This window comes from Quercus suber, unplaced genomic scaffold (assembly GCF_002906115.3).
Source record: "Quercus suber isolate HL8 unplaced genomic scaffold, Cork oak 2.0 scaffold_166, whole genome shotgun sequence".
Lineage (NCBI taxonomy): Eukaryota > Viridiplantae > Streptophyta > Magnoliopsida > Fagales > Fagaceae > Quercus > Quercus suber.
In genome coordinates this window covers 324,328-349,832 of record NW_027069627.1, presented here as the reverse complement: position 1 = coordinate 349,832, position 25,505 = coordinate 324,328, and the positions used below count along the sequence as shown (strand labels likewise).

The 25,505-nt window shown below is 32.4% G+C and overlaps 1 protein-coding gene, 1 long non-coding RNA gene and 1 pseudogene across 3 annotated transcripts; 2 read left to right on the top strand and 1 right to left on the bottom strand.

The window, feature by feature from the left end:
• Nucleotides 1-8,143: 8,143 nt before the first annotated feature.
• LOC136069385 (uncharacterized) lies at nucleotides 8,144-9,250 on the bottom strand. Of its 2 annotated transcripts, none has more exons than XR_010630626.1 (3): nucleotides 8,761-9,250; nucleotides 8,443-8,566; nucleotides 8,144-8,352 (listed from the first exon to the last, which is right to left on the bottom strand). It is a non-coding gene; the product is annotated as an uncharacterized LOC136069385 (long non-coding RNA). The 2 variants fall into 2 exon arrangements; XR_010630627.1 differs by having other exon boundaries at nucleotides 8,851-9,250.
• A 3,229-nt stretch (nucleotides 9,251-12,479) lies between these two features.
• On the top strand, nucleotides 12,480-19,124 carry LOC112038030 (uncharacterized membrane protein At3g27390). Its single transcript, XM_024070841.2, has 9 exons — nucleotides 12,480-12,710; nucleotides 12,809-12,939; nucleotides 13,592-13,880; nucleotides 14,015-14,121; nucleotides 14,294-14,432; nucleotides 15,059-15,251; nucleotides 15,601-15,844; nucleotides 16,084-16,222; nucleotides 16,682-19,124. The coding sequence occupies exons 1-8, from the start codon at nucleotides 12,531-12,533 to the stop codon at nucleotides 16,220-16,222; spliced, it is 1,422 nt and encodes a 473-aa protein (XP_023926609.2). The 5' UTR covers nucleotides 12,480-12,530; the 3' UTR covers nucleotides 16,682-19,124.
• Nucleotides 19,125-19,180: 56 nt separating this feature from the next.
• Nucleotides 19,181-22,434, top strand: LOC112038039 (demethylepipodophyllotoxin synthase-like; annotated as a pseudogene).
• Nucleotides 22,435-25,505: the final 3,071 nt, after the last annotated feature.

Genomic DNA, 25,505 nt, shown 5'->3' with positions numbered 1-25,505 from the left:
ATTAACACAAAGATTAAAAAACTTAAGTAGACACATGGCACAAGATTAAGTGGATAATTATGGTGTACTTCCCACATAAATTTAGACACATAGAGCAAAATTGGATTATAATTTCTGTGGGGGATAAAAGGATCAGGCCCAAGTTAACGGGCCGAACACCCACGAGAGAACTGTTTCACATCCGAAGAGAAGGATGAATAGAATGCGAGGTCCAGATTGGAGCGGAATCCTCTGGGTAGAGGATCATCGCTTTCCGAGGAGGATATCTCCAGTCCGAGGAGGACATCTCCTGTCCGAGGAGGATGTTTTACCCTGGTATGATAGCGGAGACTAATTGAGCAGGAGAAAAGCCTGGTTGATCGTCCGAGGAGCCCACCTGATCAAGATAAGCTCAAAGCACACTCAAGAATGAGAGGGTATGAAACGGGGCATGGAATGTAGGCAAAACTGATCAATAAATAATAAAAGAAGTGATAATCTTTTGCTGTGAATCCCTTGTCAACTCTAGTTCTTCAACCCATACTCTACAAATTAATTGTCTTTGGGTTTACGTAGAGAAATTAGACCCTACAATTTCAAATTCTAATTCAATTATCTCTAAATTTTACCTATTAATATATATGACTTATAAATTTGAATTTTGTTTAGTTATATGATTATGTTTTTTATGGTTTATTATATTGGACTCATCGTTTTCTAGATTAAATTAACTAATTTGGCACAAAAATTTAAAAATATAGATTAGATGAGACATGTAGCGCAAAATTAAACTTTATTTGAAATTCAATTTTTACACTAAATTAACTCATTTGACACAAAATTCTAAAATTTAGATTAGATGAGACACATGACGCAAAATTAGACTCTAATTGAATTCCAATTTGAAATTTAATTGGATTTTTTCTCTGCTTTACCTATTATTATATATATAGATAAATTTTACCTATTAATATATATATGACTTATAAATTTGAATTTTGTTTAGTTATATGATTATGTTTTTTATGGTTTATTATATTGGACTCCTCGTTTTCTATACTAAATTAACTAATTTGGCACAAAAATTTTAAAAATTAGATTAGATGAGACATATGGCGCAAAATTAGACTCTAATTGAATTCTAATTTGAAATTTAATTGGATTTTTTCTCTGCTTTACCTATTATTATATATATATATATAGATAATTTTTACCTATTAATATATATATGACTTATAAATTTGAATTTTGTTTAGTTATATGATTATGTTTTTTATGGTTTATTATATTGGACTCCTCGTTTTCTACACTAAATTAACTAATTTTGCACAAAAATTTAAAAATTTAGATTAGATAAGTCATGTAGCGCAAAATCAAACTCTATTTGAAATTCAATTTTTACACTAAATTAACTCATTTGGCACAAAATTCAAAAATTTAGATTAGATGAGACACATGGGGCAAAATTAGACTCTAATTGAATTCTAATTTGAAATTTAATTGGATTTTCTCTCTGTTTCACCTATTATTATATATATAGATTTATTATGATTTTATTTGTTTATGAAATTTGATAAATATGAATTCATATTTATTATAATTATAATTATGTTTTTTATATTGAATGATTAAATATAGAGTAATGCTAAAGATACAAACTATTTTAAATTTTTTTTTACAAACTGCTAATGTGGTGAGTGATTATTGGTAAATGAAAAATTGATATTAATTGTGGGCTTAGATGAAAGAAAATAAAAAGTTGGCTACATCAACATTTTGTAAAAATATTATAAAATAGTTTGTGGTTGTAGCATTACTCATAAATATATAATTTTGGTAATTATCAACAAGTATTTTTAATGATTGTGATCATATATGAAATATCAAGGGAAAAGTTAACAGGTATTTTTAATTAGAAACTATTTTATGGAAAAAGAAAAAATGTAACTAATTTTTTTGATAACTTTTTTATATTTTCCATAAAAGTGGTACTAAAACTTTCTTAAATAATTCATTAACAAATACTTTATGGCACACATTAGCTTTTCCCTATTAATAATTACCCTATTTAAAGAAGAGAAATGTTATGTCTATAACATTTTCACAACAAATCCTAGATGGTAAAATATTATATATGATATTTGATAATTATTGTAGTTATTTAATTATAAGCTTTTATTATGATTGTGTTTTATATATAACTATTAAATATATAGTTATGGTCATTATTGATGATTAATTAATATTTATTATGATTTTTTTATTGAACTATTAAATATATAGTTATGATCATTATTGATGGTCATTATTGATTATTAATTAATATTTATTATGATTGTGTTTTATATAGAACTATCTATTCTATAATTTCTTTCTCTCTCCCTTGTGTGTGTGTGTGTTTGTTTTTGAAAAAAAAAAAAAGAATGGGCAATTGTCCCACATTATTTAAGAGAGTGTGTTGTATATAGTATAACTTGCCCCACCCTCCCTTTATGATGTGGTCCCACGTTTGATTTTAAGATTAAGAAATAAAACTCTTTAAGAATAAATAATTTAGAACACATGGCGCAAAATTGAAACTTTAATTTGGATTTTTAATTTGAGTTTCTCTCAGTTTCACCTATTATTAAATATATAGATTACCTAGGTTTATTTATATTAGACTCCTCGTTTTCTACACTGAATTAACACAAAAAAAAAAAAAAAAAAAAAAAAGATTAGATGGGACACATGGAAACTCTAATTGAAATTCAATTTTTACACCAAATTAACTCACTTAGCACAAAAAATTAAAAGCTTAGATTAATAAGACACATGACGCAAAATTAGACTCTAATTGAATTTCAATTTGAAATCTAATTGGATTTTCTTTCAACTTTAGCTTTTAATATGTGTTATATATATATATATATATAGATTTGTTGCCACCTTATGATGTTTTCAAGACATTCATAGTTCAAATCCCTTTCCCATTTCATCCACACACACACACACACACACACACAAAAAAAAAAACCTCTCTTCATTGTAACTATCGAATTATTGAAAAAAAAAAGAAGAGTAAAATATATATTTCGGGAGTATTCAATAATTACCGTTCAATGGAAAATTATTAAATACTTCGAAAGTACCATAAATGCGTACTCCCCCCTTTCATATGAATTGTAGATCCCACCATAAATTTAATTAATGGGACCCACAATTATGTGAAAGAGGTGAATACACATTTATGGTATTCCGGGAGTACTTAATAATTACCCGTTGGAAAATTATTGAATACTCAGGAAGTACCATAATGCATATTCCCCTCTCTTACATGAATTATAAATCCTATCATAAATTTAATTAGTGAGACCCATAGTTATATGAGAGAAGAGAATACGCATTTATAGTATTCCGAAAGTACTCAATACTTATCCCCCAAACGGTACACTCTTTCTTTCTCAACCGTTTTCCCATGAGTTTCTTGTATTTCACTCTGAATACATATCGTTGAATTTGTTTGTTAATATTTTAATCATCATATCATAATTTTTAAGAAAAGAATATATATTATATCACACATCTTTTTTATGTATACAAAACGAACTTTTATTTTTAATTTTTTTTTGGTGGGTGTGAGCCTGTGAGGTGGTTTTGTTATTCAGCGGGTTAGTTCAAATTCACCATTAAGAAACCAGTCCATAAATTCATACGATAAAATATAATATTTGCCATTTCAATATGATTGTTTTGTACGATCAAGCCAAAACATTAATGGTTTTTTTCTTTATTTGTTATGGGATTAATGGGTTTATTTTTTAGTTAAAGTTATTTATTTGATGATAAGAAATTTTATCAATTGAGTTAATTCAATATGTGAGCTTTGTAAAATAAAGTAGTTGAAGAATTGGGAATATAAAGAAGGTTTTTTATTTTATTTTTTTATTAAAATTTTAAATTACTATTTTTTTTCCCTCTCAAAGTATATCAAGCAATGGACTTTTAAGATCTTAAGGGAGCATTGCACTCTTTGGTCTTCCTTTCCCTCCATCCATATTTGCACATAAGCTTATTCTCAGTAACGTGGTGAGAATTTTCTGAAGGAAAATACTGAAACCCAGAAGGGATTTTGTTTGATTTATTTATTTTCCTAGTGTTGAATTGGATAAGCCATAAATTTCATTTGGGTGTTATTGGCTCTTTCTACAACCTGTACATGGCTCATAACTCTTTTAGTGTAGGTTATATTAATCCTAAAACACCATTGTATTCAAAGGAAAAATATAGATAAGTATATTACTCAATGATAGAAATGAGTGTATGTAACATACACAAGATACAGTGTTTGAAAATGGGAGAATACTAATTAATTTATAATCTATATCTATATATTATTACTAAAAGCTGAAGCATAATATTTAATATTACTATACTCATGTTGAGCCACGTCAGCGACCATGTCATTATCAATTTCTTTCCAATTTTTTATACAATTTTTTAACATTTAAATTGGATTAAAAACTCTATTATATTACAATCAAAATATCATTTTTATCTTATTTTTAACTATTCTTATTTATTATTAAATTTTCAATTCTATTTTAACTTTTCATATCCCCATTACTCTCTACCTTAACTTTCTTCAACTTTTCTCATTCCATTTAACTTTTCACATCCCCACTACTCTCAATATTACTATTATTCCATCTTTTTATCTCCCTTTATTTTTGACTATTCTTATTCTTATCCTCATATTATAAAATTGTCATTCCCTCTCTTATTCCATGCATAATTTTTTATTTTTCCACACACAAAAGCCTCTCTCTCTCTCTCTCTCTCTCTCTCTCTCTCTCTCTTGATACTATACATATGGGGCATTGATCAATCAAAAAAAAGTATGGATGCTCTGACACAAATATTGGAGTACATTGCAAGAATAATAACCAATTTTGATTCAATTCTACAGACTTTCAGAAAAGAATAAGTTATTGTCTTCCAAAAAGATTGATCTCATAAGAGACTTGTGGTGAACGTTCCAGTTGTATCCAGCTCACTTTGTACTCCATTCAATTAAGACGAACACTTCAAGATGTTTCTAAACTTCAATTAATACGTATTCACATTATACAAAACCAAAAATGAAAGGACTACTAAGACTAACCACTGGCTTGTTTTTTTCCTTTTTTTTTTTTTTTTTATTTGGAGGACTGATTTCAAATGCTTTCGTTTGCCAGGACGAGTGTGTCTGTTACAAGTCTGCTCTGCTTCGTAATCTTCTTCCAACTTCATAAATGGAATGGTCTTAACAATAGCTACAGCCTGCAGCATCGCCCTTCCTGCATTCAGTTTTATTAAATATCTAAACTTCAAACAAAGACCTTCTATAGGATTTGAAAATTATGAAGTCCCCAAATTCCAGAGAACGATCACTTGCAAAGTGATGCCAGCCATTCTCAAAACACAAGTGCCCATCACTTTGTTGTAGTCTGACATGCCAAGACTTTCCTCTCTGATCTTTGAGAATGTCCTTTGGTATGGTTCCATTGAAATGTTCGATAAAGGCTGGTGGTATGTGCTGCAATATGAAATAGATTGAGCTTTTATTGGATACTAGTCGCAGGCCTGCGCTGCGCGTGGTTATTTTTTAAGGTGGCTTCTTTATTATTATTATTTTGTAATTTGAAATAATAAAGAAAAGTAATGCATTTCATAATCATATTTATCACAAAATAATTTTTTATTATTGTAGAATTGTTTTATTTAAATTTTGAAACCTTAATTCTACTATAGTCGGTTGACTAATTTTTACACCTCTAAGTCAATTAAACATATTTTGCATGCTACATGTAAACCTTCTTTTCCATAAGAGTTAAAATAATGTACCACCGCCCATCTAGGCAAGTTGGTACCCGGGATCCATAGGGACCTGTTGCTCAAGGGTTCAATCCCCCGCACTTACCTTGCAAAAAAAAAAGAGTTAAAATAATGTGGGTAATATTTTTTTTCTATGGAAGTTAAAAAAAATTAAAATTCTTGTACCTTGTCTTGATGTTTTCTAAAAATTAAATTTGGCAATTCTCTTTCAATAATTGTGAAAATTCCAAGCAGTAATTCAGAAGGTAATTCATGATTCATGTTACATGTTCATGCTTTGATTGTGTAATTGTATGACTGATTTGGGTTGTAATATATAAGTTGAATATAGTGGTATATATCTAAAAGGGCATAACTCTGTTGTTTAGGATATTAAATATAGTGTTGTGTGTGATTTATAGAGTACTGACGATTGTAATTATTAAAAATTGGTTTTTTATTGTCTTTTAAGTTAATAAAACCTTACATATACTTTTTGTTTTTTAAAACCTTTACATATATTTTTTAACGTGAATCTTTACATATACCTTAATAAGTAAACTCTATACATTTCATTTCCTTAGACACATAAAAAAGAAATCTATTCCATAATAATAGTGGCTAATTAGTTTTTTCATGATCTCATTTATAACGTTTCTTTATCATATTTTACTGGCTTGTGATTTTCATAATAAAGGCATTAAATGAGAGTTAAAATCTTAGAACCTTTCATTAAATTTTTAAAAGTCGTGGTGTGTGAAGAATATAAGCATTTAAGGATTTTTTTTTTATATTTTATTATTTATAAATAATGTTAAATGAAATGTCAAAAAAAGGATTTTGAAAATTTTCTTCTTTATTTCTTATATATTTCTATTATTACTGGAGAACGTCTTCCTTTTAGTTTTGATAATAAATATGGTTTTCTAGATCAGAGTTTGATTAGTTTTAAGTTTAAATTTTGTATGATTGTATTTAATTGTTGATTATATGATTTAATTAAGTGAATTCAACAATTTATTAATTGCATTGTAAATTTTTTAATGACATTCGTAAGGTCAACTTTAATTAATTTTTTACTCCTTTAGCTGTCAACCTCTTTGTTTTCCAATTAACAATTACTAATTAATTTATTTAATTGACATTTGATTTCTTTTACTAACCTCTTTCTCTTTCTCTTCATTAACATCCTATTGTTTTTACAAATTTAATGATAATTCTAATGTACTAAATATGCATTGTAACGTTCATTTTTATTTATTATTTATTCCATTTTGCTGCCATGAAGTTAGTATATCCATAACTATTAGTTTTTATTATGATATGTTTGGTTTGATATTATTATTGTTGTTGTTGTCATTGTTGTTATAAATTTAGTGTTTCTAAAATAGCATGTGTTTTGTATTCTCTTTTTCTATTGATGCATTGTAACGTTTTATGGGAATACTTTATAAGAAAATTTTTATTCTATTTTTTTTTTTTAATTGAGTGCTTTTAAATTGGTGTTTGTTTTGTATTTCATTTTTCCATTGATGCATTGTAACATTTCATGGAAGACTTTATAAGAACAATTTTTATTTATCAAATTTAAATAAAATATTATATGTTTAATTTTAAAAAATGAGACAAAATATAAATAATTTAATGATATGGAGGATGTTGCTAAATTTAAATGTTGAATAAAATAAGATGAGAAGAAAAATAGTAAAAATGAAATGTATAGCAATAAACACCAAATTATTTTAGTTATGCTATGTAATAAAATAACATTATATTTTTATATACTATCTTTATAATACAATAATATAACATTTAACAACCAATGAGAATAAAAAAATAACAACATAAAACACAAAACTAAATCGTATCAACCCAAATGATGTATGAATTATGATGTGTTTCAATTATTTGTTATCATGGTTCGTAGAGATGCAATCCATTTTCAACCGAGCTATTTACAATTAGTTCTACACTCCAGCCAGTTCCTATACTTTGCAACTCCATTGTTTCAACAAATTCGTCCCAATCTAGCCAAGCAGCGTATAACTTCTGCTCTAATGTATGGGATACTTGCCAAAATGTGTCTTTCATGAAGTCTTCCTTTGCTCCTTCACTAAAAGGTCAAGTTGGATTACCAGTTAATTCCAATTTTAGCAAACTGACTGACTTCTAGCAGTCCAAAACTAATTTCTGCAATGCATTTGGTGGAGCTTTTAGTACTACATCAGTATGTTTTGATGGTCAACCTGTTACACTAAAATAAAAATATATATATACCAAAAACTAAAGAAAAAAAAAAATATATATATATATNTTTGGGGTGGGGGTGGGGGGGTGGAGGTGGTGGGATAATTAAAGTTAGAAACACGTAACACGTACAATCAATGGTATACTATTCTAGTAAAAAAGAACTAGAAAAAACAGAGGACCTTATGATACAATAGATAGTCCAAACAAGATGTAGGGGCCATAACCCAATGATAACGCCAGTATCTCCAAAAGCAATAACCAGAAATACAAAGGGACTGAAGATGGCACCTGCAGATATTGTTTTGATTGAATAACACACAAATTTACAATATTTAAGATAAAATGACGAGAGAAAGAGAGAAAAGTACTAAGTAGTACCTTTGATGATTCCAAGAACAGAAAGAAATACAAAAACGGGAAGGAAGAAGATAAAGTAACAGAGGTAGCTCAAGAATCCCTTTGGAACTTCCATTACCTATTCGAGTCGCAACTGCTTAGTTCACTGCAATAAAATCATATATTACTTCCAGACTCCAAATTTTCACAAATCTAATCTCAACTGCATAGATCATTGATAAAGCAATCGCTTGTAGCTCCTTCCCCATGGTTGTTGAGAAAATAGAGAAAAAGTAAAAGAATACAACATTTTAACCAAAAAGAAGCACAAATGAACTACAGCTTTTCAACTTTCTTTACCTCCTGATCCCTACAGCTAATCAATCTTTGTGGACAAAGACAGAAATCCCAGAGAGGAAAAATCATGAAATTGTAGAACATATCTCTAACCTCTCAGTTAATGAAAGTCCTCAGAATCGCAAAACTGGAGTTAGGAAAGTCGTGACAGACGTGCTAATCAGTTATTCAGTCAATAAATAAAGGTAGGTTCTCTTCGAAATGACTTTCATTTGCTATGAGCTTCCACAAAGCTTAAAGAAGATCTGTTCAAATGATATGAACCACAATGCACATGCTCATTATCAAACCGCATACAATTTCTTTGAAACAGCATAGAAAAAAAAAACACACACTACAGATATATTTATAATTAGTAAAGAAACGATGAACATGTGATTTCTTATCTTCAGATTCAAGTTCCAAGTTTGTAGTAGAAAGTAAGAAAAATCTAATGTGTTGGCTTTAAACTTTGGATCTCAAAAAGCCATCACATAAAAAAATCTCAAGTTAAAGTTTCTTTAATACACTTAACACTTCTGTCTTTAAGTGTCCACTTGGACATATAGCCAGGGAGTATCTACCTTGGACTAGGTGCTAGCAAATCAAGGTGACAGGTGAGAATAGAATAAGTCACAATTTATTATGTGACGAGTTGTGATCAGTGAAAAGATAATGGTGAGTTTATGTAGAGAACTTTTTCACCAATCACAATTTATCACATAAGCAAATTGTAATATTTGTTGTGTTAAAATGTGTGGCACTAAAATTATTAGTGAAAATATATATTTTTTTCTTTTTTCAATTTTCCGAAAGTAGAAGTAACTTTTTGTGACATCTCCATGTATAATTGTATATTACAAAAAAGAGACATTTCGGGGAAATCCATTTCCAGGGGTCCACCAGTGTACTTGTACTACTTGCCATGTGCCTATTCCCAAACGGGGAATATTTAGTATGTTCTTCTTCAGGCAGTTCAATCTTATTGGAAGGGAAGGTGGCAATGGACCCACACGTCACAAGTTGACTCATACCATAACCATTTTCTAAACCGTACAGTATTCTCACTTTGATAGTAAATTAGAAATAGTTTTTTACTTTTAAGAGATAGAATAAGACTTTCAACTGATACATGTTTGTCTTTCTTCTTCTTCTTCTTCTTCTTTTTTTTTTGTTCCTCTTTGCCTTTGTTTCATTTTTGGTGTCCAGGGACATGGTTGAAGTATAATTCCTCCTCCCAGTGCTAGGTCCAAAGATATGCAATATTCACATTGGATTCCATCCTTGGGGTGGCATGATCGCCTGTTCTCATGACCCATGCACAAACATTTCTTTGCTTATATGTCCTCTTCCAAGGACAAAGCCAAACACACACTGGTCTTTTACTTTTACACTGTTACTCTTACTGAAATCAGACCACCCAATCCCAAAAGTGATTCGGCCATCATTCCCGAAACCAACTTTCACAGGCCACTACTTGCCATTCTGAACAGAAGGCACCATGTCTGGCTTCAGTTTAATGTTAAATTGCATTCACCACTGATTTATGAACATACTGCAACCAGAACGACAACATGAGAAATCTTTTCTTTCCAGCATTTACAGAAAGTACGTCAACCTAGCATGACCGTTAACTCACAATGGCAAGGAAATGATTTTGATACTATACATATGGGGCATTGATCAATCAAAAAAAAGTATGGATGCTCTGACACAAATATTGGAGTACATTGCAAGAATAATAACCAATTTTGATTCAATTCTACAGACTTTCAGAAAAGAATAAGTTATTGTCTTCCAAAAAGATTGATCTCATAAGAGACTTGTGGTGAACGTTCCAGTTGTATCCAGCTCACTTTGTACTCCATTCAATTAAGACGAACACTTCAAGATGTTTCTAAACTTCAATTAATACGTATTCACATTATACAAAACCAAAAATGAAAGGACTACTAAGACTAACCACTGGCTTGTTTTTTTCCTTTTTTTTTTTTTTTTTATTTGGAGGACTGATTTCAAATGCTTTCGTTTGCCAGGACGAGTGTGTCTGTTACAAGTCTGCTCTGCTTCGTAATCTTCTTCCAACTTCATAAATGGAATGGTCTTAACAATAGCTACAGCCTGCAGCATCGCCCTTCCTGCATTCAGTTTTATTAAATATCTAAACTTCAAACAAAGACCTTCTATAGGATTTGAAAATTATGAAGTCCCCAAATTCCAGAGAACGATCACTTGCAAAGTGATGCCAGCCATTCTCAAAACACAAGTGCCCATCACTTTGTTGTAGTCTGACATGCCAAGACTTTCCTCTCTGATCTTTGAGAATGTCCTTTGGTATGGTTCCATTGAAATGTTCGATAAAGGCTGGTGGTATGTGCTGCAATATGAAATAGATTGAGCTTTTATTGGATACTAGTCGCAGGCCTGCGCTGCGCGTGGTTATTTTTTAAGGTGGCTTCTTTATTATTATTATTTTGTAATTTGAAATAATAAAGAAAAGTAATGCATTTCATAATCATATTTATCACAAAATAATTTTTTATTATTGTAGAATTGTTTTATTTAAATTTTGAAACCTTAATTCTACTATAGTCGGTTGACTAATTTTTACACCTCTAAGTCAATTAAACATATTTTGCATGCTACATGTAAACCTTCTTTTCCATAAGAGTTAAAATAATGTACCACCGCCCATCTAGGCAAGTTGGTACCCGGGATCCATAGGGACCTGTTGCTCAAGGGTTCAATCCCCCGCACTTACCTTGCAAAAAAAAAAGAGTTAAAATAATGTGGGTAATATTTTTTTTCTATGGAAGTTAAAAAAAATTAAAATTCTTGTACCTTGTCTTGATGTTTTCTAAAAATTAAATTTGGCAATTCTCTTTCAATAATTGTGAAAATTCCAAGCAGTAATTCAGAAGGTAATTCATGATTCATGTTACATGTTCATGCTTTGATTGTGTAATTGTATGACTGATTTGGGTTGTAATATATAAGTTGAATATAGTGGTATATATCTAAAAGGGCATAACTCTGTTGTTTAGGATATTAAATATAGTGTTGTGTGTGATTTATAGAGTACTGACGATTGTAATTATTAAAAATTGGTTTTTTATTGTCTTTTAAGTTAATAAAACCTTACATATACTTTTTGTTTTTTAAAACCTTTACATATATTTTTTAACGTGAATCTTTACATATACCTTAATAAGTAAACTCTATACATTTCATTTCCTTAGACACATAAAAAAGAAATCTATTCCATAATAATAGTGGCTAATTAGTTTTTTCATGATCTCATTTATAACGTTTCTTTATCATATTTTACTGGCTTGTGATTTTCATAATAAAGGCATTAAATGAGAGTTAAAATCTTAGAACCTTTCATTAAATTTTTAAAAGTCGTGGTGTGTGAAGAATATAAGCATTTAAGGATTTTTTTTTTATATTTTATTATTTATAAATAATGTTAAATGAAATGTCAAAAAAAGGATTTTGAAAATTTTCTTCTTTATTTCTTATATATTTCTATTATTACTGGAGAACGTCTTCCTTTTAGTTTTGATAATAAATATGGTTTTCTAGATCAGAGTTTGATTAGTTTTAAGTTTAAATTTTGTATGATTGTATTTAATTGTTGATTATATGATTTAATTAAGTGAATTCAACAATTTATTTATTGCATTGTAAATTTTTAATGACATTCCTCCACCCCCCCACCCCCACCCCAAAAAAAAAAAAAATAAAATAAAATAAAATAAAATTGGAGCAGAACAAAGAAGTTTGGCCCATTCATGAAATGCCTTCTGATTTTGATTGTACCAATACCAATAGCACTATGGACAGTGGTTGGAGTTGTTGGAAGTGCGATTATGGGTATAGGATATGGCTACTTTTGGCCTGTCCTGGAGACATTTAGGGCTATCAGCATGGAAGGTGTTCCACTTCATATGAAGTTATTTAGATGCTTCACGGTAATGTTTCTTTCAGTTATACCCTAATATACCTATAATAGTTGAATTTGATGGTGCATGATTGAGAAAATCTATCACTTTTGATATTACCTATACAGGATGGAACTTGGAGCAATGTTTGGGGTGCGTGCACCATTGTGGGCGATTTTGCAGATTTTTCCTTCCACTCATACTTCTCTGTTATTGACGAGCTGCTTGAATCAAAGGGGGAGGAGCCCATTGAGCTTAAGTATTATTAGTCTTTGCAAACTTGGTTTCTATGTATTGAAATTTGTTTTGATAATATTAAATGGCAATGGATTTCAAATCTTTTTTATTTTTCCAAATCTAATTGACATATGATTCCTAATCTTTGACATGAATGATCTTAATTGCTAATATCAATTATAACATCAGTAAGCCTGTAAATCATTCTTTTTCGGGATTTGTTTTTGTGTTACTTAAGACTTCAATATGTGAAAGAGATCTGATAACGGTTTATGGTAAAGATAAAATTTGTAAACTTTTTCTCTGCAAAGTAAACTGATTCATGTCTGGTGCACCTTCAGTAACTTGATTGCATTGCCATCTGATCAAAAATTCAGGTTTGTTCTACATATAGATACCAATATAAAAATTATGATTTTATAGTTGTTACACCTTGTATCAGCTTATCTGGTTTCTACTTATTAAGATTTTCATGTGTTTTACATCTAGAATTTCTTACAGAATGTGAAGTGCCGATTATATTTGTCCTATATTCTATTTGAATAAATTAAATGATTTTGTCATGTATGATAAACAATTTATCACAAGCTTTACTTATGAAGTTAAGTGAACTATTTGAACTGGAACTCTCATTATGTGAATTTAATCTCTCTCTCTCTCTCTCTCTCTGTTAGGGTTACTCAGATTCCTGGTTGCATTTTGGCTGCAATTCTTGGGATTTTGGTTGATGTCCCCTTTATCACTTTAATAGTTCTATACAAAACACCTATATTGCTATTCAAAGGTTGGCACCGGCTAATACAAGATCTTGTTGGGAGAGAGGGCCCATTCTTAGAAACTGTTTGTGTTCCTTTTGCTGGGATTTGGATCTTGTTGTGGCCAATTGTGGTTCTTCTGGCAACTTTGGTTGGTACATTATCCAGTTTGGGATTCGGTTGTTATGCAGCAGTTGTTGCATATCAGGTGTGAATTTGATTATCAGATACTTGCAGATGACTTTTTGCTCATGCTTTATTTCAGTGTGTTTGTGCAAATGCACGTTTGTGTGATATTCTATTTATTTTTCTGTGAGCTTATTTTCTGTTTGTAAATTTTAGGAAAATTCGACTAAGAGAGGACTACTCTATGTAATTGCTTCTTTTTCTATATTTGATGAGTACACCAACGATTTGCTTTACCTGCAAGAAGGTTCCTGCTTCCCCAGGTATGCCAACTTTTGTAGTACAAAATTAAATAGTTAAACACACACACACACACACACACACACACACACACAGAGTTTTAGATGGAATGCATCCATGTGTGAATGTGCTTGTGTAATGTATGGTATAGTCCTTGAGAACTGCATGATAGCCTCTTTCCATTTGGGCAGCCAGACCTAGATATTGTGAGCAGATTAGTTCAAGTTCTTCACTGCTTCCTGTGAAGGGACTGCATGAACAAGTTGAAGCTATTCGTACCAATGAACCATTGATAAGGACTCCTAGCATAAAGAATACACTGAAGGCTGCAGTGGTAAGGCATAAGTATTATGAATGTCATTCATGTTTCAGGCACAGGAGCAGTATTCCTTTTAGGGAAAGATGTGTCTTTGCATTCATTTTAAATTACTCTCCACTTTTCTGCCTAATTTTGATGATTGAATATTTGTCAACTATGCTTCTTGAGAAAATATTTATATAATACAATCAGCTTATGTGACTTGACTGTTATGTGATAAAATATTATAAGTTCTCACATAACTGCCTTTCTTACTGCTTTTCTTTTTTATTTTTAAGAGTATCCTTTCTTGCTAGTGCCTTTTCCTACTTTATTTTTCATTCTTTAACTTTCCAATCCTAAAATTTTCTAATCACACCCCCTTTTCTTTTTATCTCAAGGTGCTCTCCTTGGTCTATCAACCAAAAAATTTTGCATGAAAAAACGTGCCTTTATTTTATTTTTTCCCCTGAATTTTACTATTAACATTAAACTTTTGGAGCTCACATCATTGACAGATTATTAAAATAAAAAATAAAAAATAAAAAAAAGATCTGTGTCAATGGGAACAAAATCCAGACTATTAGCAACTTTGTCAATTTTACTAGATTTTGTTCTAAATTTTTTTTGGTTTCTAACTTTTTCCATTACATTTGTGCTAGATATGGGATAGTTTCTTTCAAGCATGTGAGGAAATTGGGAAGGAGCTTCTTAGAGATGGTGCCATTGGACTTCAGGATCTTGATGCATGGAGACACTCAAAGAACAAGATAGTTAACATTGGAATTCCTGCATATGCATTTCTTGACTGCTTTCTCCGTTCTATCAAGAGTGGCTCCATTGGTTTTCTCATGAGTAAGAGTTTTCGTACTAATGCTTCTTACCATGTATGGTTGTCTTTGGCATTGTGCACTATTTTGATAATCGGCAATTTTGGTTTAATTTGTTTTCTCCGGTTTGTGAAAAGGGAAATTAAAGTTTGGTGATCACCTAAAATTGCCTCCACTAAATACTCGTTCATTGTATCATTGTTTTTCTCTTCTTATATTTTTTTTTTCTCTTTTCTTCCTGATTATCATGCAATATTACACATTAGGTCACCAAGAAAATGCCAATAATTTTGTCAATTGTCTGTGAATGTCTTACAATATAGGGTATTTATATCATGAAGGGACATATATCTTACAGTTTCTTGATATTCCAGATGACAATATAGAGATAACCAGTGTTAATAGACCAGAAGGAAGGGCATTTGACTGGCTCTATGAGCCAATGTGTATCATAAAAGACCAAATCAGGAGTCTAAATTTACAAGAAACTGAGGAGTTGTATTTTTACAAACACTGTCTGTATGGTGGTGGTGCGGCGAGAATTGAATCATGGCAGAATGGAGGCATTCCCCCTCATGATGAAATCAAAAGAGCTCAGCCGGAGGCTATAAGTAGAAGGTATGATATAAGCGTCAATCATGTTCTTGTGAGTGCTTAAGTTCTTCATAGCTGAAGTCGTTGACAGATTTATAACAGTGCATTATGCATTAATTATCATTATGCGAAACTACTTCTTGATTGCTGTTTGTCACAGATGTGTAGATCTAATATTTTAGTGCACAAGTTAGGTGCATTTGGTTTTCCTTCCCATGCATGCTTTGTAATTGTTTCTAACCCGATTAAAATGTTACAATCAGGTTCCAAGGGTTTTGTTTGACATTGTCAAGGCTGCCAACATCAAGGCGTCAGTTCTTTGAAGTTGTGAAAGCTATTGAGCACAAAGGAAAGAACTCTATTGGCATTGAGAGTGAATATGAGACTGGAGCAGCTCCATAGGTGCTCTCTCTATCTTTCACATGTTAGACATGACATGAATGGACTTTGTCTCTTTGCATTGCTGACAGTCTTGATATGATATTCTAATCATCATAGGCTGCCATGGAATAGCTAGTCTATAGTATTATGTCTTGGGAAGCTCATAATTTTTTTTATTGCATTGAATTTTTTTGAACTTAGTAGTGTGTTACTACTCCTTTGATAATAAAATTTTTTTGTATTGAATTTTTTTCTTTTTAAATATGTTGAAAATAGTTAATTTTTATTCTGTTTTGCATGGAACAATCTCAGTACCTCCATGTCAGGTTTTCTTTTTATTTTATTTATTTGAATGGAAAATGATCTTTATTTCATCTATGTTTCAATACAATGGTATTGTTTAAGATCTATACATTTCTTTCGGCTTACAACTATGATAATTGGTGCTAATATTTATTTGCATTTCCTCCCTCCATGCAGGTCAAAGCACACTCCTAACCAGATTCTACTACCACAGATCCTATTTGGGCTGAGGTTTCTTAACAAGCCATCAACATTGCTCTTGTTAGGTCTTGCATAAAGTTCAAAATGCCAAAGATTTTATCCTTAATTCCTTGTCCATTTTGAAAAATGGAAAATCTTATTACACCCTCACTATTGCATACCCTGTACATGCTTTCTTTTGAAATCTTGTTTTTAAAATGTGATTTAAGTTACAATTATGAAATTGTGTTTTAAAAACATGATTTTGTTGAAAGAAGATAGTTTAGACTAAATGTCTTATTTTGTTAATTTCACCACTCGTTAGGGCATATTTGTAATTTAAATATTAATAAATATTTATTAGCAATAAAAACAGGCTTGAGCAAAAAAAAAAAAAAAAAAAAAGCAATAACTAGGTGTTAGGGTAAATTAGAAAGGGTAAATATTAGGTACATTACATTAGGTTTCTCAATTTGTTTTTTGAGATGGGTTTCTCAATTGAATTCAAATACTAGGTACACTATTTGTATGTTATTGGTCAATATAACTAAGTGTTTGAATTTAATTAAAGAACCTAATATACTGCACATAATGTATTGTACTTAAGTTTCATATTCAACATGTTATTAGAGCATACCTTTGTTGTTGTCACTACCTGACCTCCAGTGCTTTGTTGACTGGTTTCTAGCTCACTCCAGCTCCAGCAACCACTTCTAGAGTAAAAAATTTTGACACTGATGCCTCTCAAAGCCAATAAGATAAATAAAGTGGTCGCCCAACATCGGCAATCACATTCCTGACCCTCTCAGTTGTTGGAGCAGCTAATTTGTACTGGACTTTGAATTAGCTTGGCTTAAAAGATGTCTTTCTCCATGGTGATTTAGAAGATGAGGTTTATATGGATGTTCCTCTAGGTTTTAAGAGTTCATCTACTCATGGGATGCATATTGGAGAAAGCATTGTACTGATTGAAACAATCTTCTAGAGCGTGGTTTGCATGGTTTAGTCAGGCCATGTAGGATTACTGATGCAGACAGGCTTAGAGTGATCACACCTTATTTATTAAACACTCCCTTCAGCTTAAGGCTACTACTCATATTGTTTATGGTGAAAAAAAAGATTTAATAGAATAATATAGCTAGTGAATTTGAAAAAAAAAAAAAAAAAACCTTGGAGATCTGAAGTATTTTCTAGGTATCAAAGTAACAAGATCCAAGCTAGATATATTTATAAATCAGTGGAAATATGTTCTTGATCTCTAAGAAGAAGCAAGATTTCTTGGTTGCAAGGAATGTGATACCCAATAGAACAGAATCATAGACTGGATGAAGGTCCAAGGGGTGCATTGGCTGCTAAAGGGAGATTCCAACGCCTAGTTGGAAGATTGATTTATTTGTCACACACTTTTAAATATTTTCTATTATATCAATGTTTTTGGTCAATTCATGCATGCACCATGGGAATTCCATATAGATTCTGTCTACCATATTCTTTGGTATCTGAAATCAAACCCTAGTAAAGGATTACCTTTCCTTTGTCATGCTCACTTACCACCGGAATCCTCTTTGAATGCAAATTGAACTTGTTGCGTTAATGATATAAGATCTACCTCTTGTTGGAGGTAATTTAGTCACTTAGAGGAGTAAGAAGCAAGTAATTGTAGTCAAATCCAGTGCAGAGGCCGAATTTTGAGCAAAGGCTTATGGTAATTGTGAGCTTCTTTGGACGATGATGCTGTTGAAAAAATTGGGCTTTAATATTGTGGAACCTGATAATATTACCCTTATTTGAAAAGCACAAGTTGTTAGGAAATGATAAATTTAATCATTTAATTATTCAAGCATGTTTATTTATGTTTGGGCCCAAGCTCCCCTTAATAATTAAGGTTCTAACTTAATATTGCCTGCTCTAATACCATAATAAATTATAACTTGAATCAAAAGCTTGAGTTGCTTGGAATTGATGAATTTAATCACCATTATTCTAGTAGGACCTCTGCAATATTATTATGACAACAAATCAACTACTGATATTGCTCATAATTCTATACAACATGATAGGATTAAACATGTTAAGGTCTGTTGAGGTTGACAGACACTTCATCAAGGAGAAACTGGATGGTGGTGTTATTTGCAAAGCGGTCAATATTGTACCATACCAACAGGTACAGCTGGTATTTTTCATACTGGCTACTGAGCAGGTACAGATACACCATCAGAGGTACCAGATCAAATACTGTTATGCACTGGTTATACTGGGATTTTTTTTTACTGTTTCTACTGGTATCTTCATCTACTTTAGTTATACTATATGTGCTCCATTTGTGAAGATAGGGAACAAATTAGCAAACATCTTAACTAAAGGAGTTTTTCATACTATTTGAAGTAAGCTAGGCAATGTGCAATGTCGTCCCATTAACTTGGGGGAAGTTTTTTTTTGTTTTTAGGTAAATACAATAACTGGGGGGGGGGGGGGGGGAGGTGTTGGAATACATAATTTAGACTAAATGTCTATTTTTGTTAATTTCGTCACTTGTGAAGTCATATTTGTAATTTAGATATGAGTATTTAAGAGCAATAAAACAGGTGTTAGAGTGAATTAGAAAATTTAGATATTAATGAGTATTTAAGAGAAATAAAACAGGTGTTAGGGTGAATTAGTAAACCTAACTCAGGCCGAATTCCAAATTCAACAGTTTTAAGGCCCAGTTGTGATAGTGCTTTTTCTGTGGTAAGCTGAATTTGAGATAGTTACAAAAAGGAGAGGTGATTGGCTGAAGTCTTCTAGCAAGCATGTGTCTAGAGAAATTCTATAAAGATTTTGTCTCCATATAGGAATGCAGCTTGAATTCATACTTGCTGGTATCCATAACTTTAAAAAATTGTCAAACTTATAGATCCACTAGTTTGTACTTAATTGAAGCACCCACTTAGAACAGCATATAAAACCCCCCACATACACATGTAGTAGCTGGAACTTGAAATGAAAGGTTACATTGAATTTAATAAAATGCAACCTTATACCATAAAATTACAAGAAAAAAAGGGCACTGTAATGTTCATTATTAATATGCAAGTGACTATTCAAAGGTTGTATTAATATCATGAATTGACACTTGCAAGATATAAAGAGGCATCTACAAGCTTATAAATACATCCAAAACTTGGTCACTCAAAGGTGAAATCTCTAATTAGCTATTACCTTTCCAAACACTCACATTAGTAGGATTGGAACTTCAGTACAAAGGAAACCATAGCAGGTAATACTAAAAAGAAACATATAATGTAACATGCCATGAAGCAGTCCTAAACTTCTATATCATCTTCCTTTTCCTCACATTATTATTATTATTATTATTTTCCCAGACTCCCAAGATTATACACCAATTGAGACTACTTAATCACACAAAACCTCTTGTGAGTCTACCTATATCAGATTGGATGGACTCTATCCTCCAATTTTTCTCAACACTAATCTTTTGCCTCGTTGCCCTGCTAATCTTATGTGTCTTTCTTTATCACATAAAGAGACCAACTACCTCTAAGATAAAGGCCTGTAGCATCCCTCAAGCAGGAGGCGCTTGGCCTATTATTGGCCATCTGCACCTCTTAGGTGGCCGACAACTAACCCACAAAACACTTGGTACCATGGCTGACAAGTATGGACCAATTGTTACTATAAAGCTTGGATCACATAGAGTTCTAGTTTTGAGTTATTGGGAAATTGCTAAAGAGTGTTTTACTGTCCATGACAAAGTTTTCTCCACCAGACCAAGCACACTTGCTTCAAGACTACTAGTTTACAACAATGCTATGTTTGGTTTTGGTCCTTATGGGCCATACTGGCGTGAGATGCGCAAGATAGTTACAATTGAGCTTTTATCAAACCATCGGCTTGATATACTCAAGCACGTACATACTTTGGAGGTTAAGACTGCATTTAGAGAATTATTCAACTTATGGGTTAGGAAAGGTTGTGCTGAAACTGGAGTTTTGGTGGACATGAAACAATGGTTTGGAGATTTGATGCTTAATGTTACTTTGAGGATGGTAGCAGGAAAATGATTCTATGGAGCTGGTGCTGATTGTCTGATACAGTACCATTTCTTGGGTGGTTGGATGTTAATGGATATGAAAAAGCAATGAAAAAAACTGCAAAGAAATTGGATGCTATGATGGGAAGGTTGCTGGAGGAGCATAAACAGAAAAGATTGCTGGGTGGGGAGGAAAAGGGAGAGCAGGATTTCATGGATGTGATGCTGACCATCATAGATGATGCCGGGATTGCTGGTTTTGATGCAGATACGATTAACAAGGTTACTTGCCTGGTAAGTATTTTCACTACTAAACTACTAAAGATACTATTTAGTTTTCATGATTACTGTAAACTGACCTCTACCCTTCATGTATAAAACCAGTGCTGTATCTATACTTTCATCTTCAGAATTAAGGATGGATGAGATTTGTGCAGTAAACTTAGACAAATAGCATCATTGAAAAATGTTTAGACTGATTCTACCATTTCAAAGAACTTGACTTGGAAAAGATTTAGAAAGACTTTTGGCCTTTGAGGAGTTCAAAGGACCACTTAGATCAGACTAAAAATTTCATCTAACTATATTAAAATGTTAAGGTATTAGATTTACATCATGGGTTTATTGAATCAAACTTATTTTAAATATGTCACTTCTTGACCTTAGTTGGTGTAATTTTGTATCTCTTGTGAAAAAGAAAATTTTTAGTGCTTGACAGTCCAGGCTTCATTGATTTGGAACCATCACCCATCTATATCATTCTAACCCTTTTTTTTTTCTGGGTGCTATAGAAAACTTTGTATTGTATATAAGTGGCAGCTACTGCTTGAACAAACTAAAACAGGGATTTAGAGGATTGGAATACTGATGAGACCTATTTTGTCAGAATCTAATCTTAGCAGGAAGTGATGCTACCATGATACTTCTAACATGGACCTTAGCTTTATTACTCAACAATCAACATGTGTTGAGAAAGGCCTAAGAAGAGCTACACTTTCATGTTGGCAAGGGAAGACGTGTGGATGAATCTGATGTAAGAAACCTCATCTACCTCCAAGCCATTGTCAAGGAAACATTGCGCTTATACCCACCTGCCCCAATTATTAGCCTCCGTGATGCAATGGAAGACTGCACCCTCTCAACTGGATATCATATTCCCGCTGGTACGCGTTTAATGGTGAATGCCTGGAAAATTCACCGGGATAAGTGCACATGGTCTGACCCTCACAAGTTCCAGCCTGAAAGATATTTAACTGGCCATAAGGACATAGATGTAAGGGGTCAGAACTTTGAGCTCGTTCCTTTTGGCTCAGGAAGGCGATCATGTCCTGGAATTTCACTTGCTCTTCAACTGGTGCATTTGACGCTGGCTAGCTTGTTACATGATTTTGAAGTTGCTAAGCCATCAAATGATGATGTGGATATGGCTGAGAGTCCTGGCTTGGCAACTCGGAAAGCAATCCCCCTGGAAGTTATTCTTACTCCACGTCTTAATTCTGAACTATATGGGCAGTAAATTAGTGTATTATAAGCAACAAATGGTGGAGCATTACGTTGAGTAAAAATGTAAACTGGTTTGGCTCTTTCCATGATGTGCTGAAGGAGTTGCATTTTTAGGAGACTAGAGTTGATATATGTACGCTGTTATTTGTGTGTTTTTATGCACCGCCATTTCATAAATTCTGAATGTGATGATAATGTCAAAAATTGTTGCTAATGAATTTTGATTTACTTTACAACTCTGTAATTGTGACCATCCCGCTGAAGTTGCACTGGTACTGGCCAACAAGGTGATGTTGTCATTTAGATAGCTAGCAACAACCATCGCACACCTTTGGTACAATGGTCATTCTACAAGTATAAGTGTTTGTGGAGTGTGGGGAGTAAGGGCCAAGATTTAAGTCTCTAAGAGGCAGCTGCACACACATATACACTTAGGTTAGAGTAGAATTCTGTCTTATATAAAAAAAGAATAAAAAAAAAAAGATAGCGAGCAACAAGAAGAATCAACTAAGTAGTTAATAATTTCTCAAAAAAAAATTTAGTTAATAAAATAGCAAATGGTCTAATCAATCATGGTTTGGATGAATTCAGCACTTAAGCCCCCCTCCCCCTCTCTCTTGGTGGCCACGAAGACATACTGTGTTAAGAAACAAAAGAAACATGAGGTCATTTGGCCCATTTTGTCCACTTTGGTCTTATTTGGTCCTATTCAATCTACTTTAGTTCTATTTGGTTAACATCGGTCTTATTCGGTCCATCCTGTACACTTTGGTCTTATTCGGCCATCTAGTCCACTTTGGTCTTATCCGGTCCTATTCGGTCAACTTCGGTCTTATTCAGTCCATCCTATACACTTGGTTTTATTCGGTCCTATTCGGTCTATCCTGACTACTTTGGTCTTTATCAGTCCTATTCTATCTACTTTCGTTCTATTTGGTCCATTTTGTTTACTTCGGTCCAATCAGTCTTATTCGGTCTACTTTCATCTAATTTGGTCTTATTCAGTTAACTTCAGTCCTATTTGATCCCATTCTGTCTACTTCAGTCCATTCAATTTATTTTTGTGCACTAATATAATAGGAAAAAATAGGTTTGGGTTGAGAGCACCTATTTTAAATCCAAATTTAGAGTGTGTATATATATATATATATTTGTATGTAGATCTCAAATTCGTAATATCTAAAATCTTAAGCATAACATTTAATGTTATTACATTCATGTTGATCCACATTAACATAGTATTTCGATCCACATTAGTTTGGCTAAATTTAAGTGAAAGTCTTTCTAAACATAAAAAATATAAATATACAAATGTAATTTTTAGGGCAATTACTCATTTATTTTAGCGTAATTACTTTTAAATGAATTGCATGAGATTGAGTATACCTTCTAGCAATATATATATATATATATATATATATTTTTATTTCAGTATATAGTGCAACGCACAGGATAATGACCAGTTGGTTTTAAAAGTTAAAAAAATGAGTGGAATTAGTCCTTATGTTAAGTGTGCGCTAACATTTTAAATATTGAAAAATAAAATTAAAACCTATTTTAACATGTAGGCAAACTCATGACCCATTTTATTACCAAATGACTGACCCGTTACGAAATGGGTCTTCCCTAACAAAAACGGTCAGTCGTCTCAACAGTGCGATGAACAATAAATGAGAGAATCAAAACGGTAAGTAGTTTGTGTGATTTATGGCCGCCCTGCCAAGCCTAGTGCCATTCTGCCAAGAAGCAAAATTCCCCTTTCTCTACTTCGTTTCTGTCATCACTCATTAGTCCCAGACTCATTCTTTCTTCTTGCATATAAAACTTAAGAGCCAACGACAAGAATGGACTTGCTGGTTCCTACCACTCAGTCTTCTTATGTGAAAAGTCTCACACATAATCACAATTATATATGTAATTGAATACCATCTTCTTTAGAATTATAACGAATGAGTGTGAGAGCTTTATAAAAGCCGAGGGTAGTTTTAAGTTAGGAGGGATGCAAAATTTTAAAAATATGAAAAGCACAGGCTGCTTAACCATTGGATTGCTTCTCAAAAGTCCATTTCGGTCCCATTCAGTCCAATTTGCTCCTATTCTGTCCACTTCAGTCCATTTTGATCCAATTTGATCTCATTCAGTCCACCTCGGTACATTCTGTCCATTTCAGTCCATTCGGTCCACTTCGGTCAATTTAGTCCACTTCAATTCATTCAAGATGCATAAATTCCTACTTTTTAGAAGCCAAAAGCCCCAACAAACCCCTAGAGTCCATTTCAAGGGCTTCCAAGTAACATCACTACTTATCCATGCTCTAAAGCCAATTAAAAGGGTTTGAATTTCTTGAGTAATCGGTTAATTTACATGCCTTGGATTTTGCATGACCAACTATGCCATTGTACCATTCGTTTTGCTAGAGCATCCATAGCTCCATATCCATAGTTTTTTTTTTTTTTTTTTGCATTATTTCAGTTCACATATAAGTTTGGATATCAGACATCTACCTTTAAGGCAAAAATACAATCTTATTCATTTTAGGTAGAAATCGTGCCTTTAAAACACGATTTTAGATTTACATATTAATTTGGATATTTATAACGCAAAAATTCAATAGTATTCATTTTATATCGAAATTGTGTCTTAGAAACATTATTTTAGTTCAAATATAAGTTCGGATATTAGATATCCACCTTTAAGGAAAAAATACAATCTTATTCATGTTATATAGAAATCATGTCTGTATGGGGCAGGGCCCCAGGCCCATTATTCCTTAGGCCCTAGCCTTGTGGTGCTATACAGGGCAAGGCCCCAGGCCCATTGGGCCTTAAGTCCTGACCTTGTGGTACAGTACATGACCTTATCCCCGTTGCATCTATTGCCTTGATTCAGACATACTATAAGGCCCAATCTGAGCCCAAAAACCATAATGAGTCCATCCTGTATCGAACTTGTCAAAGCAAACCCCTGCCGATCAACTTTAACTTGGTCGAGAGTGCGAGTGCTCAAGGGTACCCAAGTTCTCGGCAGCCCGGTATTGCCTTAGGGGATATCGCTGTTGGACAAACTTTTGGAAGCTGGAGTCAATTCCAATGCCATTACCACTGTTTTGATCCGAGCACATTTTCATTAGGAATAATTAGATTGGACCCCACCCACACGAGTGAGCTGAGGGAATAACCATGACGCCTCCACCAACATGAAGCTATAAAAAGAAGAAGAGAATGAGAAAGTGGGGGGTGAGCAATCTTAAGAGGAAAAGAAGAAAGTAAGAAGAGAGAGAAAGTA

Bases quoted from the DNA above. Each gene is read 5' to 3' on its own strand.
- LOC112038030 (XM_024070841.2), top strand. From the start codon at position 12,531: ATGAAATGCCTTCTGATTTTGATTGTACCAATACCAATAGCACTATGG. The intron at 12,711-12,808 runs GTAATGTTTCTT...TTACCTATACAG, and splicing joins AGTTATTTAGATGCTTCACG to GATGGAACTTGGAGCAATGT. The intron at 12,940-13,591 runs GTATTATTAGTC...TCTCTCTGTTAG, and splicing joins GAGGAGCCCATTGAGCTTAA to GGTTACTCAGATTCCTGGTT.